Source organism: Gorilla gorilla, chromosome 2 (genome assembly GCF_029281585.2).
Source record: "Gorilla gorilla gorilla isolate KB3781 chromosome 2, NHGRI_mGorGor1-v2.1_pri, whole genome shotgun sequence".
NCBI lineage: Eukaryota > Metazoa > Chordata > Mammalia > Primates > Hominidae > Gorilla > Gorilla gorilla.
Genome location: NC_086017.1, coordinates 33,319,246 through 33,337,563, shown reverse-complemented (window position 1 = coordinate 33,337,563; position 18,318 = coordinate 33,319,246). Strand labels below are relative to the sequence as shown.

Here is an 18,318-nt window from a genome sequence, read left to right as displayed (position 1 = left end):
TAATCATTGTCTTATTTTTCATTAGTATACTTTTATTACATTCTCGGAGTTCACCAATTCAGTATTGTGGCCTCAATTCTTAATCCCCTTGGCTTTTTGTTTGAATGAAACCCCTCTATTTGACCAGACTCCTAAGACATTTCTCCTTGTCTCAGCTTGATGAAGTTCTTTAACCACTTTTTTGTGCTTTCTCAAACTTGTCTGCTCAGCCTCCTTCCATTTGTCATTTCTCGTGCAGTCAGGCACTGACACACCATCTCAAAAATAAATAATAATAATAATAAAATATTACTTTCTACTGGGTTTACTGGATGCCTTTATGGCAGGCATCTTCAGGGAAAAGCAAGGCCCTGCCTTCTGGGTATGAGAATTAGATATGATTAGATATGGGAGAATGAGAATGAAAACACATACACACTGCACGATATTTCAGTACTACAAACCAACAGGGCAAAACAGATTTCAGAAGTGTTAAGGATACACAGGCAAAATGAATATTCATTTGCTTCATCAATCATATCTGCCAGGTACTGTAAGACACATAAGGTCTTTGGATCTTAGAAGGTAACGTGAGAAAGAAACCAACAGGTTGACGTGACAGCAACAGCTAGTGTGGCACTGTTTATAGAAGGTGGTCAGAAAATGTACCTCTCAGGATCTAACTCTGAACAGTCCTGAACAATGAGAAGGTATTGACCACATGAAGAACTGGATCAAACATGTTCCAGTCAAATGTACTGGCAAATCATAAGGTCAAAAAGGAGGCCTAGCAGGGCCTGCATGTGATGAGGCAGGCAGAGAGATCACGTAGGGCCTTGTAAGACAAAGAAGTTTGGATTTTATTCTAAGTGCAATGGGAAGCCACTGAAGAGTTTTAAGCAGGGCAGTGACAAATCACTGACAGTTAAAGATGTGAAAGGAAACTTAGAGACTGTTAAGCCTCTTTCTACAGATGAAAATACTACATCCATAGGTTTCTATATAGAAACTCTTCACACTCTTTCAATAAGAAAAAGTGTACACTTACTTTCAATAAAAAAAAGTCCAAATTCTGGACACATGAAAAGGTATTATTTTACTTATAATGAGAGAAAGCAATTATAAATATTCTTTTATTTATATCAGATTCATAAAGGTCAAATATTTGATGTCACACAGCACTGATAAGGATGTAGGAAAAGAGGCAGGTGTGCCTAAGTTGGGAGTATAACTTTGTATAGCTTCTTTGGAGGGCAATCTGGGCAGAATCTATTAAAATTGAACACGCATACATCATTAGTCCCAGTAATTCCACTTCTAGGAATTTATCCCACGGATATATTTGCACAAGTCCACAAAGACAGTATGTACAAAGATACTCAGTGAAACATTATTTGTGATGGCAAAAGATTAAAAAAAATCCCTGTATGTCAATCACAGGAAAACTTATGGTACACTTGTTCAATATAATATTATGTGATTCTAACAAAGATCTACACATACAAATATGGGATAATCTTCAAGATGGTAAATGCAAAAAGTAAATGCAGAATAAAAGATGTCTTTGGGAAGGTAACGGGAATGCTGGGCAATGAGGAGGACTGCATACCTTCTGTGCTGTTTGAACTTTTTACTGTGTATATATATTACCTATTTAAAACTAATTTAAAAAGAAAAATAGTTTGGTTTTAAAAGCAAATCACTACAAGAAGTAGTGATGTCTGGAAGAGAGAAAAGAAAAAAGAAATGAAGAAAATAAACTGGAAATAACCTGAAATAAACATATTGCTTTATATGTTATTTCCTTGTTGAACAAACTACTGTAATGTTTTATCCACAGAGATAGAGTTTAAAATGCATTAGTGGCCAAGTATGGGGGAAACATAAATACACAGTATATATAGTATACTGTACATGTACAGATATTTTAAGTTTTTATGTATGTATGTATGCATGTATGTATGTATGTATGGTCAGGGTCCCGCTCTGCCACAATCTTGGCTCACTGCAACCTCTGCCTCCTGGGTTCAAGCAATTCTCGTGCATTGGCCTACTGAGTAGCTGGAATTACAAGCGTGTGCCACCACGCCCGGCTAATTTTTGTATTTTTAGTAGAGATGGGGTTTCACCGTGTTAGGCAGGCTGGTCTTGAACTCCTGACTTCAGGTGATCTGGCCGTCTTGGCCTCCTAAAGTGCTGGGATTACAGGCATGAGCCACTGAGCGCAGTCTATATACAGATATACAACTTGGTAAGTGCCCAAACAAAAAATCTTATTTAACCTTAATTCTCCACAAAAATAGAGGCAAAAGGGACTACAGAAAAGAACATAAAGAGTGACCTAAAGTATGGCTGGTTGGGTGCAGTGGCTCATGCTTGTAATACTAGCACTTTGGGAGGCCAAGGCAGGAGGACTGGTTGAGCTCAGGAGGACTGGTTGAGCTCAGGAGTTTGAGATCAGCCTGTGACAACATAGTGAGACCTAATCTCTTTCAGAAATCAAAAAAATTTGCCAGGCATGGTGGCACATGCCTGTAGTCCTGGCTACTTGGGAGGCTGAGGTGGGAGAATCACTTGAGCCCTGGAGGTTGAGGCTGCAGTGAGGTGAGATCATGCCACTGCACTCCAGTCTGGGTGACAGGGTAAGATTGTCTCAAAAACCAAAACTAATAAAATAAATTAAAAAAAAAAAAAAAAGGAAGGCAGGCAGGAAAGAAAGGCTGTAGGCAAAAAACTGAATTACTGTGCACTTACCAAGATCACTTCATAGCTCAGTTAGTTCAGGTGTGAAGAGCAGGGGCTGCAGGACTGGAAATTAGGAGGCCAGGAGTTCTAATCCTGACCCTGGCCTTATTAGCTATGTGATCCTAATCACATTACTTATTCTAAGTTTTAGTTCGATTAAAACTGAAACCAAAGGCTCAAGAGGAGCTTAAAAAAAGTCATTTAGTCCATTGCCCTGCAGAAGGCCACTGCAACTACAGGTAATTATTTTGACTTATTTTAGGCCTGATTTAGGCACTTGTGAGAAAATTAATTTATATAATTTATTAACAACAAATGAGGTTTTTTCCTTGTAATAAAAGCATGATATTTTATGAGGTATTATTGTATAAGCTTTCCAGCAATAATACTCTATATGGAAAATAACTTTCCAATCCCCAAACAGTGAGAACTTAATGAAAAAGAGAAAATATCAGCTTTGTTAGTTTTTTCAGTCATCATTCTTTTCTTTTGGAAAACCCATTCTGGAAATTCATAGGTTCAAAAATTCAGTTTGGGTTGAAAATTGCCCATTTCTCTAGGTGAGATCATTTATTCTATCTAGGGTTTTAACACCCAAATCTGTGTCTGCTAACTCCCAAATCAGTACGTCTAGCTCATATGACTCACCTGAACTCCAGATCTATTAAGCTGTTGGCCGAACATTTCTGCACTTCCCACTCACGTGTCCCATAAGTTCCTCACAGGCAACATATCCCTACCTGGTCATTCAGATCAGAAACCAGAGAGGCCTTCCTGATGTTTCAAGCTAGTCACCAGTAGATATGGATGTCAGTGCTAACACAGTGGTTCTCAACAGGGTGATCCTCTCCTTCAGGGTATACTTGGCAACATCTGGAGAAATTTTTGTTGTCACAATGAGGGATAGGGGAGATTGCTATTGGCATTTAGTGGGTAGAGATCAGGCATGCCGCTATGTATTCTACAATACAAAGGGTAGCCCTTTACTACAAAGTATTATCTTGCTCAAAATGTCAGCTGGGTCAAAGTTGAAAAAATCCTATTCTATCATACCTTGAATGTGAATTCTATGCAAGATGGGGCATGCCATTGCTCACTTCTCTATGTTCAGTATCTAGACCACTGCATGGTACAAACATGATTACTAAATAATGGAATGAGAAGAGAATTTATACATTATTCTCCTTGTTTTTATCTTCACAGCTGAGCCTTAATTCTTTTCTGGGCTGAACTATTGTGTCAGCCCCTAATTGTTCTTTCTGTCTCCATGCTTCCAGGGCTGTATCTTACTCATCTTTATATATCAAGGGCCTGGAAAGTAGTAGGGGCTCAATAAACCTCTGCTTTATAAATGAGCCTTAAAACAGGTATTTAAAAAAGCAACCAACCTACAAGAATTTTTGGCAGGTCTCTGTTAACAGCTAATATACTGATACCATAAGAAAAATTCACCTGATGGTTTAGAATAGGTATGCTTATATGAATCAGTATGAATAACTTTGTCTGATCCTAGATCCATTTTATCTTATTATTATTTTTTTTTGACACAGTCTCGCTCTGTCACCCAGGCTGGAGTGCAGTGGCGTGATTTCAATTTACTGCAGCCTCCACCTCCTGGGTTCAAGCAATTCTCATGTCTCAGCCTTCCAAGTAGCTGGGATTACGGGCGTGTGCCACCAAGCCTGGCTAATTTTTGTATTTTTTGTAGAGACAGGGTTTCACCATGTTGGTCAAGCTGGTCTCAAACTCCTAACCTCAACTGATCCACCCACCTTGGCCTCCCAAAGTGCTGGGATTACAGGCGTGAGCCACCATGCCCAGCCCCCTAGATGCATTTTATTTATAATTTTTGTTGACTGTCTGACTTTGTTTCTCCTTATTTTTGGCAGGACAAGACCTGCACCACACCTGCGAAAGGACAGGTGGTCCTATCTTCTCTAATTCATCAATAAGCCATGATCATGTACTGACTCTTCTCTTGGACAGCTGGAAACTAGGAACATTCATTTCTCTCTGTCTCATTTTCTTTAGACCTCCTTGAACAAATCTCTAAGAGGCTGCTACCTTACTGAGAGATCCTGCTCCAACTCTAATGAAAAGAAAAAATCGTATGTTTATTGTGGCACTATTCACAATAGCAAAGACTAGGAACCAACCCAAATGTCTAACAATGACAGACTGGATTAAGAAAATGTGGCACATATACACCATGGAATACTATGTGGCCATAAAAAATGATGAGTTCATGTCCTTTGTAGGGACATGGATGAAGCTGGAAACCATCATTCTCAGCAAACTATCACAAGGACAAAAAACCAAACACTGCATGTTCTCACTCATAGGTGGCAACTGAACAATGAGAACATTTGGACACAGGAAGGGGAACATCACACACCGGGGCATGTTGTGGGGTGGGGGGAGGGGGGAGGGAGATATACCTAATGTAAAGGACAAGTTAATGGGTGCAGCACACCAACATGGCACATGTATACATATGTAACAAACCTACATGTTGTGCACATGTACCCTAGAACTTCAAGTATAATAAAAAAACATATATATTAAAAAAAAGAAAAAATCAAGGAAATTTGATCACTTGCCATAAAGGGATTGATATTTGGCAGGCAGTCTCAGAAATGAACTCAGACCTGCCTACTGTATCACAGCTTGAACAAAACAACGTCACAAATAACTATCTAAGCAAGTAACATATTTAAATAAAGTGGAGAATATTATACTTTTTTTCATTACATGTAGAATATTATTTCCCCATCCCATCTCTCAAGTGGACAATGAAATATAATTTGTTTTCAAATTTACAGACAATCAACACAGGGTGTCTGTTCCATGTCTTGATCTGGTTCCATAAAAGCCCTTTCCTATAAGGTTAGGAAAATGCCAAAACTGAAGCTTCATCTGGCTCAGTACTACAGAAGGTTTTCCTCTTTACAAGAATATTTCTTCCAGTATCACTTTATTGTCCTTAAATTTTATGTGCTTAGAGTGTTTCTCTCAGAGTTTCCAGTGTTCACTGTTTTATGGGACCAGTGAGTGGATCACTCAACACCCTTTGATGTTTGGGATACTGAAGACTGTACCTGGAGGAGTTACCCTACCCCTCTCTCTTCAGAAAACTCACGTGAGGGGAGGGTATCACTTGCGTCATCTGTGAATCTTTCCTTAGAAAAGTCACCCCTCTTTGGTAAGTGAGTTGAACCTTTTCTGAGCCCTGAAGGCAAAGAAGATCCTCATTTTCCAAGCTTCTGAATGTCTCACTTCAGTCTCCCCTGTTCACATAACTTCTCCGAAGAAGAACATCCATCGTGAAGGAATTTAGGCCTATCTACCTACCCCTCCCAGTTATGCTGACAGTAATATCAACCAACACAAACTTCCATTTAGAGTGCGGTCACATTCACAGAGATAGGAACTCCAGGGCATGGAGAAGCACAGTAAAATACTTGTTTGAAACCTCCACCTTTATGGCAGGGCTCTTATAGGGGTGTGTCAGTAGATATCAGAGTGGCTGATTCACCACCACCTCTTCAAAGCTTGTGCAAACGTACAGTTGGTTGAGTTGATCCAACCTGAAAAATTAAGCTGGCTTGAGCAATAAGCATCTCAGGAGACAATAATAAACTAAAGGTCCTTCTTTAAAATTAGCGAACTGCATTAGACTATAGAAAGCTAGGAACAAATGTATCTTCCCAAAATATGGCTAAATTAAACTTCCTGTCAACCAAAAGGCTGATTTCCTATTAGCTTATAGGCATATTTAATTTGGCTTACAATAAAGTTGGTATTCTTTGCCCTGAAAACAAAACCCAATCCTACTTCTTAGTAATTACTAAACTGGTGGTAATTGTAGGTGGTGGCTGGACACACAGATATAATGTGCATTGTTTTAAAAGCACAAAGACAATGACACCATTTTGATCAATTTTTAATCATCACATTCATTTTGGGAGTTCACACAACATTTAAGGATAGTATGCCATTATTAAAAGTTTATCAAAAGGAGCATGGACCAAAAAGAAAAACTGACTCATGTGATGTAAGCAAACCTATGACAGCCCAGTCATGATACTGAGGATACAAGGCCATTCTGACACTAGTTAAATGTGAAAATGATCTGTGAAATGTGAAGTAACTTCTTTAAAGCTGGCAAAATCCAGAAATCAATATTTATTATTTAACGTAGATATAACACGTTAGTCTGTGAATTAGAAACATATTGAAGAAAAGCCCCCACTGTCTTCGGAAAGAGGATTCCTGGCAAAACAGAAAGGCACACAAAATCTCTTCTAACATTCTTTCCTCCTCAAACCATCTCTTTCCTCCTCATACTGTCTTTCCTCTCCCCTCAAAAATACTTGAGTTGGAGAATAATGTGATATAATTAATTTATACCAGAGTGTATAATCCAGGAACAAGTATTCCTTCTTCCAGAGATATAAGCAACCTCAACCTTCTCTATAATTGGAGATAAAAGGTTCAGTTTAGAACTGGGTTTAGATTCTGGTTCTGCTACCTACTTCCTTTGTGGCCTGTGCGCAACTTAACCTCCATGGAGCTCAGTTTTCTGATCCATGAAGTGGGGGTAATAAACATTTTGCTTATGGCACAGTTACATGCATTTAACTAATTCAACAAATTTTTATTGACTGCCTACTGAATCACCAGGTATTGTTCTACATGGATGAGATTAAAGCAGTGACATCAAAATAGACAAAGTTTCTGTGTTCATTGAGCTTACATGCTAATTGGGGAAAGGGAAACATAATAAACAAATAAACAAAGAAATATATAACACCAAGAGGGAGAGGTGCTATAGCAAAAAATTAAGTATACTAGTGGTTGTGAGGAAGTCTGAGGAAGTTTATAGGGAACATAAGGAGGCTGGAATTTGTCATCCAAGAACCTCTCTGAAAAGGTGACATTTGAGCAGAGACATCAAGGGAGAAATGAAGTGAGTCATGTGAATTTCTGGGTGGCATACAAACGCAGGCAGAAGGAAGAACAAATGGAAAGGCTTGTGAAGAAGCATGCTTTGAGTATTTGAGTAAAAAATGATGGCTGGCAACTTTGAAAACTGTTCTGTGGACGGGGTGGTTCTATATGGCTTTATAGGCTTTTATTCAGGAGCTGGGAATCACTGAAGGGTTTAAGCAAATAATTTACATAATCTGACACACTATAGAAGGAAGCTTTAGGCTGGGTGTGGTGGCTCATGCCTGTAATCCCAGCACTTCTGAAACGCTGAGGCAGACGGATTGCTTGAGCTCAGGAGTTCAAGATCAGCCTGGGCAACATGGCGAAACCCCATCTCTATCAAAAATACAAAATTAGCCGGGCATGGTGGCAAATGCCTGTGGTCCCAGCCATTTGGGAGGCTGAGGTGGGAAGATTGCTTGAGCCTGGGAGGCTGAGGTTGCAGTGAGCTGAGATCACACCACTCCATTCCAGCCAAAAAAATAAAAAAGGAATCTTTCAGCATATGGGGTGTACTGTTGAAGGGACAAGGGTGGAACCAGGAAGACCACATAGGAGATTTCCACAATAATCTGAGGGAGGAGAACAGTTGACGGTGGTTTGCGCCAAAGAGTTTCTAGGGAAAGATGGTGAGAAATGTTTGGATTCTAGATTTATTGTCAAGATTGAGCCAGTGGGACTGGGTCTGGCTAGCTGTGTGAAAGGAGTCAAGAATGAATGTAAGGTTTTTAGTTTTAGCAACTGGAAAAATAGACCTGACATTCATTGATATGGGGAAGACTAGAGCAGCTGGTCTGGCTGATGTGGAATGGGGTAATCAATAATTTGGTTCTGGATTTGTTAAGTTTGAGATGACTACTGGATGTTCAACTAGAGATGTCAAATAGGCAATTCAAAATGTAAGAAAGAACTTGACCCATGGCCAAGCTTTATATGAATGCACGAACTCAGGTTAAAAACAAGTCAATTCATGTTATTCCATGACAACTGCATGTTCTCTAACCAAGGCTGGAGTAAATGAATGGGTAGTTGGGTTTACACACATAAATCACTGCTCTTACTGAAAATTCTGGGAAACACATTCAACTTTCTTCTTTGAGTAGTAGCATTAACAATAAAAACAAGTACATAATAATAATCTAGTAAGGGTGCAGTTGTGGAACTCATTGTTGAACTTCAGTTACAGATCTCTCTCTGGCTTTCAGATGCTGAATATCACTGTTTCTTATCGTAACTAATTAGCTACCTTATTTATGAGTAGCCATGACCTGTCAATGTAAGGTTAAAATCTAATGAGAAAAATAAAGATTTTGAAAACCTGAAGACCCCATCTATTTCACTTTTCAAAAGCAGTGAAGGCCTTCCGCATTAGCTGACATTAGTAAGCAACCCATAGTTAGACTTTATAAAAAATAACAACAAACAAACCCATAAACTGATATGCTCTGAATTGATCTCTAGGATTTTAAAATGTACTTGGTAAAATTTGTAGTGAAAGAATAAATTATATTTAAAAAGATTTTGAATATCATTCTTAATTTCACTTACAGACACTTTACTGATGTGTGTAATTTTTTGTCTTGTTTTATAAAACACCTGAGGCACAAATTTTATCACCAGCAGATACTATCTTCTTGCCATTACCAGAGAAAACAGTGTTTCCCAGGAACATGGACACAGCATGTCTAACCTGTGCATAAGTTGCCTGAAATACTGAAAATAAAAAACAAACATGAGTGACTCTCTCACCTACCTAATTTCAAATCTATTTACACTTATTTTTTATGTCATGTACAGATTCACAGGGAGACAGAAAAAGCTAAATTAAAAATGCGTTACCCCTATGCATTTCTACTGAAAGGACAAACACCTGAGCTGTTACCTAACATGAGTCCTTAGTGAGGATGTAAGTCATTACAATTTCTAAGACAGGCTGGCGGCGGTGGCTCATGCCTGTAATTCCAGCACTTTGGGAGGCCAAAGTGCACAGATTGCTTGAGCCCCGGAGTTCAAGACCAGCCTGAGCAACATGGCAAAACCCTGTCTCTACAAAAAACAAAACAAAACAAAACAAAACAAAAAAACAAAAATTAGCCAGGTGTGGTGGTGTGTGCCTGTAGTCCCAGCCTCTTGGGAGGCTGACGTGAAAGGATCGCTTGAGACTGGGTGGAGGTTGCAGTAAGCCATGATCACGTCACCGCACTCCAGCCTGGGCCCCAGAGTGAGACCCTGTCTCAAAAAAAAAAAAGAAAGAATGTCTGAAACAGAAACATTAGACACAGAGTGTCACAATATTTTCAAAGTGTTTTTGGTAGAAAAAAAACCCCAACATAATATATTCCATTAGTTTCTGAATTCTTCAAGCATCCTTGTTAATTTTATTTGATGTAAGACTTTTAAGATAAAATGTTTTTTATATTATTCACGAAAAGAAATAATGAGATAGGACAACAGTATACATGAAAACTGTCATACATTTCACAGGTAGTCAAATAAATGTAAATTAATGCAACCGTAAGATACGACTTTTCATCTATTGCCAGTAAAAAAGACTTAAAATCCTAAAAGCTGAGGGGAGTGTAGGGAAGTTCTACACTGTCATGTTGATGGTCACGATGTAAACTGATACAATTTTTCTGGAGCACGATCTGTCAATCGTTACCAAAAACTCTATAAATACGTGCAAACTCTTTACCCAGAAATTCCACATCAACAAATTTAACCTGAGAAAATCATAAAAGTATAAAAATGTGTAATTATATGAATGTTCATCACATCACTGATTATAACAGAAGCAATGAGAAGAACCTAACTGTTCAGCCACATTAAAGTGATTAAATTTTGGTATATTTATACAACGGAATACTAGGCACCCTTTATAACTGTAACACAATTAAATGTTTACTGGAAATATATAATATATGGCATGGGATGAAAATATAACATTAGATTAAAAAGTAATCATGAAGCCATGGGGAGTATGGCCCAATTGTTGTAAAAAGGTGTATGTGTGTTTATGTATGTATATGTACAGGCATGTACGTGTACATATTTATATGTATATGATACAAATGAAGGAAACAAAAGTCTTAAAACAGATATACCTAAATGGCATGAATAATCAGTTTGGGGGAGATTACAGGCAAATTTTTTCCCTTTTGCTTATCTGCAATTGTTTTTTAATTATGTAACAAATATGTAGGCTGCAAAATGAATAGCATTAAAATACTTACATATTAAACTTTTAAAATAAAGTACAGATTTTGAGCACTTTGAGGAGTAATTTTATTTATTTATTTATTTATTAAGAGACAGAGTCTTGCTCCGTCCCCCAGGCTGGAGTGCAGTGGTGCAATCTCAGCTCATTGCAGCCTCTGCCTCCTGGGTTCAAGTAAATTCTCATGCCTCAGCCTCCTGAGAAGCTGGAATTACAGGTGTGAGTCACCATGCCCAGATAATTTTTGTATTTTTAGTAGAGATGGGATTTTGCCATGTTGGCCAGGCTGGTCTCGAACTCCTGATCTCAAATGATCCACCTGTCTCAGCCTCCCAAAGTGCTGGGATTACCAGTGTGAGCAACTGCACCTGGCTGAGGAGTAATTACCCATAAATTTAAAAACTAATTATCTATGAATCTAAAAGCTAATCCCCAGCAAAATGTAAAGGAACTTCTGGCCGGGCGTGGTGGCTCACGGTTGTAATCCAGCACCTTGGGAGGCTGAAGCAGGTGGATCACCTGAGGTCAGGAGTTCGAGACCAGCCTGGCCAACATGGCGAAACCCTGTCTCTACTAAAAATACAAAAAATAGGCTGAGTGTGGTGGCAGGTGCCTGTAATCCCAGCTACTCGGGAGGCTGAGGCAGGAAAATTGCTTGAATCCAGGGGGCGGAGGTTGCAGTGAGCCGAGATTGTGCCACTTCACTCCAGCTTGGGCAAAAGAGCGAACTCTATCTCAAAGAACAAAAACAAAAACCAACCAACCAAACGACAAAAAAACCCCCAAAAAACAAAGCAACTTCTACCTTAAAAAGATATTGAATGAAAACATTAAAACATATGTCTACACTGAAAAATAAATAGGTGTAAAAAGCTTTTACACACACTAGCAGTTCATTACACTTTTCTTTTTGGCCATAATGTAGTATTCCTAGGTGGAGTTCTATTAAACAGGTATTTTCACAGAGAAATAATATTATCATTGGTGGTTAAATACTCAACTGAAGACCTGACATCAAATGCAATGGACAATGTCATACAAGAAAAGATACTATGTAAAATGCCTTACCTACTTTGAAATAGTAAAATTGTGCTACAGGTTAAGTAAAACGCATAAACATATAAGAAATTCGATGCACTAAAAATTGTACTGAAATATAGCATTTGAAAAGTACTAATACTCAACCTATTTAAAACTAGAATACTAAGTTTAATTAACATTATGTACTCAGGTAGTAATTGTTTTGCTTGCCTTATTAGAATTTAGGAAAATTCTGGAAGAAATTACTAGAATAGCTCATCTCTGATTTTAAAAAATTGGGCAGTGGAATATAGGGTGTTCAACCTGATCAAGCCCTACTGTGAAAAAGTTCCTGCAACAAGAAGGGGCATCTCGAATCATTCCTCTGACCTTTAAAAGCTACATTTGAGCTCTGCAGTGTTTAGAAGTCCTCATAAAAGGTTCTATTTATGATAATTTGGAAAAAAATTATCTCATGAACCCAATCATGCTACGGACTAATTTTATGGTATGTATATCCACACAAATAACCATCAGATAGCCCATCAGATGTATTTATAAGCATCTGCTCTTATAAGTAATTCCTCCTGACACCCACTGCTTCCCTGGTTCATTCTTCAGAGTATTGGGAAATGTTGCAGGAATCAAAATGCATGGCTAACGTGAAAAAAAAAAGAGCAAAAGAGAGAAAAATACCAAGCAGCAGAGAAAAAAAACCCAAGACAACTTGAAACATGTACTATTTACAGTAACAGGACACTAGGAAGGCATGGAGTTGTTACATAAAAACTAATAATAATAAGAGTTTTTGTTTTACTTAATAGCCTTCACTACACCCCAAGTTTTTTCTCCCTCGAGTAACACACCTATCTACAAAATCTGATCTCTAAAACTGATATATTAGGAGTTGATAATTTGCTTTTAAATACTTTCCACAGATACCTATCAAATGTGCATTTGAATTGTGGTTCTAGGTACCAAAGTTTGCTTTTTTTTTTTCTCCTTAGAGATTGTCTGGTCCAATTCGTTACGTGGAGGGATTCCATTTTTTCTGGTAAAATTCTTGACAGGTAGTAACTCAGATTTTTCTTGAACACTCCTAGTAAAGGGAAGTGTGTGGTGTCTCAGAGGTAGAGCTACACACAAGTTGACTGTCCAACTGTGGGTCAGATTTCCCTGAGAGAAAACTGAAATCTACTTCCTGGTAACTGACACCCTCCTGCTTCTATTTTTGTCCCATCCAACCATCCTGGATAAAGTCCAACCCCTACCCACACCATAGTCCCTGAAACATTTGAGGACAGATAAAGCATTCCTCCCACGCCCTATTTTTACCAGTCAACTTCAGTAGATTCCTGGTTGTACACTCTTGGAAAACCTCTCTAAGTCTCATCTATGTTTCCTCCTCTGTGACAGGGGAACATCCTAGTCTTACTGGAGTGTTCTGGAGAAGAAATGAGTTGGCAGAGCTGATGTCCAGTGGAGTGCACGACTCAGTGAAGAAAGTCAAGAATGCGATTTGACTCCCCCCAGCTTATTCTAGCTTTGTTTAATCTACACATTTCTGTCATTCAGAACTAGGATAAGCCCACACATTTTCTGAAACTACTAACCTCAAGGAACAGATCACATCAGATTTACAAGCAGCACAATAGCCTGGTCTGAGCTTTCCTCCTCCTTCCTCACTCTGTGCATCCTTTACTGTAGAGGCTGAGAAAGAAAGGTCCTTACATCCCTCATAGCACAATAGATACTCCAAGTAACATAAGGGCTGGTCTAAAGTAGAAAAGGAAGGTATAAGGGTCCCATCCAGTAAAGGGAGAAGATAAGTATTAGATTTACTATGGCTTTGTCGTTGAAAACCTACCAAATGCAAGCTCTTGGTGGTCACCAGTGCCACCAGCCCTGACAGCTTGAATAAAATGTATTGTGTAATGTAGGAAGAAGTATGGGCTTTGGAGCCAGGCTTTCCAGATTCAAATCCTTACACCACAATTTGCTTGATGCATAATGCTGGACAAGTTACTTCGTTCCTCTGTCCTTGGTTTCCTCATTGAGGGTAATTATAGCTACTACTTTTTGCTTTGGTAACACTTCTAAGCATCAATGGAAAGGAAGAAAGAAAGGAAGAGCAGGGGCAAAAAAGAGGAGGGAGGGGAATTATAGAAAGTCATGATGAACGTCTAGTCTTATTCTTGTTTTTTTTATATTGTTTACTCCAACCCACAATACAAACAAGTTTTCTATCCCTGTGCATTGTGACGTTAAGTCAGGGCCAGACGAGACTTCTTTCTTGGTAGTCAAAACCTAGTGTCCTCAGGGTCACTTCCTTTGCTATAGTGGAGAACAAATGCTAATGGAGACGACACAATATTTAAAACAGTCAAATATCTGACTTATAGGCAGTAGAAAAGAATGTGAAGACTTTCTAAAGTATATAACCTTGGCTTAAATAAGCGAGAATTCTTTCATGTTCTGATTTCACTGCACTCTTCCACATCAGACATGAACATACATGACTTTTCATTGATTAATCAGTTTCATTAATGAACTATTATAAATACTTTACCAAATTTTTTAACACAACTTTTAAGTCTCTGTGGGTCATACTTTCCATACTAGTCCATGTGTACTACATGTGAGCAGCTGAACTCTAGAGGCACCAAAACTCAAACCTCCATAGCTGGTGCTATAAACCTTGCCTTGGCAAGGCTTCCTCTGCCTTTAGCCTGATTCTTGCGCTTAGCTTGCTTGGGCTCTGGCTCCAGGCTACGTCTGATTTTCTGGGCTCTGGTACTCACCCTGGCCCAACCTTATGCCCCCATTTTCACCCATAAAACATGGTGTTTTAATGTTACATTAAAACATATAACAAAGAAAGGAGATAATGAGGAGAAAAAGGAGGAGAAAAAAACAATGAAATCAGTAAAAAGCTGGGGTGGAGGAATAACGCACAATTTTTTATTGTTTCATTTTATACATTATCAATCCTGGGAAGCTGTCTGTGACAACAGAATAGACATGCATCCCTAGAATGCATATTTAAGAATAAGTATATGTATCTAGAAATATAATCCATATTGCTAAAAATCAATGAAAACTTCATACTGACCTTAGGGGGTTTAAACGGATAGTCTGGTGAAAAGGTAATGTCAAGAAAGAACACCCCTCCTTCATAGACAGATCCTGGGGGTCCCAATATAGTTGACCTCCATTCATAAATGTTGTCTCCTTTGGGTCCAGCACTGAAATAAGACATACAAATGAAATGTGCTTAGAAATTACATAAAGGCTGGAATTTAACAAAATCTATTTATGATAACCAATTGAGCAATTCCATAAAAACACAAAAAGTTAATCAGTTAACTCTCATGTTAAGATTCATATTGCCAATATTGTCATTATCCTAGAAGTGAAATATGTTGGTATCACTTAATAAAAGAACACCAAGATCCTCTTTTGCCATTCACAACCCTATGCCTATGGAACAAGAGTCCAAGGACCACAGGTCAGAGGCAGAAACACAAACATTTAATAAAAGCATGAAATTATTTGTGATGTCAGAGACAAAATTTCAAAGTTAGAAGGACCTCTGGGGAATGACTAGTCTGATCCCTTTGCTAACAACTGAGAACACAAAGGAGGTTCAATGTTCATCATCCAAAGTCTCTGCTCATCAAATATCATATCCCATCTGAATCTTCCTTTCTTTCTCCCCACCCAAAGGACTGCCTGACCCATACATCATGACCAATGAGGTCTGCAGAGGATAAGATGTACCATTTTGTTTTACAACTGTGTTTGGCAACTAATGCTTCTTTCTACCCTCCCTAGAAGGTGCTTGAGGAACAGGTTGTACCTTGTCCTTAGTGCCTCTTAAGTCAGTATGTTGGATGATGATGAATTAATAACAAAGCAAGTGAAGAAGCCACATGGCTACTAGCAGTACACACGTCTCTGAGTTTCAGAGAATTTTGCTGAAAACAATATGGCTCACATGAGTCGAGTGAATTGTACTAGTTCTCTCAGGTGAAAAGAAGGGCAAAATGAGATTAGGATTTAGCTAATCCTAAGAATGGGCTCAAGCCATTCTTGGGTCTCAGCCTCTCAAGTAGCTGGGTTTACAGGCATGCATCACTGGACCACACCTGGCCCCTAGAAAATGTATTTTTAAATGAGTTGCAATAGGTCTTGTAAGGAAGCTATGAATAAAGTCATAAAAGATGTGTAAGATCTTTATGGAGAAAATTATATAAAACTTATTGAAAAATACTCACAAGAGTTAAATAAATGGAGGGAGATACCAAGTTTATGGGTAGGGAGACCTGATATCAAATGTCAGTTTCTCCAAATTGATTCATCATAATTCCAATTAAAAAGTCCAACTGCTTTTTAAAACCAAAACTCGACAAGTTGATTTTAAATTTTTTTCGGAAGCTCAAAGAAATTCCTCAAACTTTTCCACACATATATGAAAACCTGATTTATGTCAACTGATGGGACTAGGAAAAGTTTTTATATTTGAAAAACAGAGAAACTGGATTTTTACCCTCAGTAAATAAACAAACGCTGTTGCAGATGGATTAAATATTTAAATGCAAACGTCAAAATATTAGAGTTTGACTGAAGAGAGTGACAAGGCAAGCTGCAAACTGAGAAAAGATATTTGGATCATATAAAAGTGACCAAATACTAGTGTTGAGAATACACAAGTTCCTAAGAACCAACTAAAAAAAGACTCTGTTAAAAAAGACACAGACATTTCCAAAAAAAGGGAAACATAAATGGCCAATAATCATATGAAAAATGCTCAGTATCATCAAAATCGGGGAAATGAAACTGAAAATCAAAATTCAGTAATATTATTTTAAAAATGCAAATGCAAAAATCAATGCCTGACAAAACCACATGTTGATGAGGATGTGGAAAAACTAGAACTCCTATGTACTGCTGATGAGTATGAGTAATTCCTTTGGATGAGAATATAGGCTCATCTAGTTAAGTTGAATATACAGTTGACCCCTGAACAACAGGTCTGCATTGCGTGGGTCAACTTAGATGAACTAAATTTCAAGAAAATACACTAGAAAAATTTGAGATTTGTGACAATTTGAAAAAACTCGCTGACAAAGCACTAGCCCAGAAATATTGAAAAATTAAGAAAAAGGAATGTCATGAGTGCACAAAATATACACAGATATTAGTTTTTCTTATTTACTACCAGAAAATATATACCTATCTCTTACAAAGTTAAAATTATACACATAAACCATACATGATGCCATGCGCATTTTAAAAGAAATGTAAGCAAACACAGAGTATTAAATCATAACTGCATAAAAGTAACTATAATACATACTGTACTACTGTAATAATTTTGTAGCCACTTCCTGTTGCTATTGCAATGAACTCAGCTATTGCCAATAGCTCCTTAAAATGCCTAAAATGCCATGTGACAAAAATCATCTCTGCATGAGCAGTTCATCTCGCCAGCAAATTGCGTATTGCCATAAAAAGTGCTCTCTCTCAGTTCTCGCATATTTTTCACTGTGTTTGTGCAATACCGTAAACCTTAAATAACACCATGGGATCCATACGAAGGGCCACTAGTGATTCTGGAAGTACTCCCAAGAAGCAGAGAAAAGTCATGCCATTACAAGAAAAAGTTGAATTACTTGATATACACTGTAGATTGAGGTCTGTAGTTGTGGTTAGCTGCCATTTCATCTTGTAAACAGATGATGTAAACTTAGGGTAACAATAAACACGGTACAATACTGTAAATGCATTTTCTCTTCCTTATGACTTTCTTAATTTTTTTTTCTAGCTTACTTTATTGTAAGAATACAGCATATATACATATAACATGCAAAATATGTGTTAATTGAAATGTTTATGTTATGAGTAAGGCTTCTTGTCAAAAGTAGGGTATTATTAGTAGTTAAATTTGGAGAAAGTCAAACATTATACATGAATTTTTGATGGCACAGGTGGCTGGTACCTCTAAACCCTGAGTTGTTCAAGAGTCAACTGTACACCTATTTTACAACATAGCAATTATACTCCCAGGTATACACTACAGAGAAACTTTTACATGTGTGTACCACCAGAAGACATTGAGAAGAATGTTTATAGAAGCACTATTTATAATAGCAAAATTGGAGACAACACAAATGGCTACTGACAGAAAAATGGGTAAATCCACCCAAAGGAATACTATATAGCAGTGAAAATATACAGATTAACATGAATGAATCTTAAAAATACATTTAATAAAAAATTCAGACCAAAAAGAATCTATACAGTATGATACTATTTCTACAAAGCTTAAAAACAAGCAAACAGGGACATATACTGGTGAGGGA

The 18,318-nt window shown here is 37.8% G+C and overlaps 1 protein-coding gene across 2 annotated transcripts in view; it reads right to left on the bottom strand.

The window, feature by feature from the left end:
- UBE2E2 (ubiquitin conjugating enzyme E2 E2) overlaps positions 1-18,318 on the bottom strand; it is a 387,409-nt gene that overhangs the window by 75,819 nt on the left and 293,272 nt on the right. For both annotated transcript variants that reach the window (XM_004033725.4, XM_004033726.5), the window contains exon 4: positions 15,066-15,198. In XM_004033725.4, the coding sequence (XP_004033773.1) occupies positions 15,066-15,198 (133 nt within the window). The remainder of the gene's footprint in view (positions 1-15,065; positions 15,199-18,318) is intronic.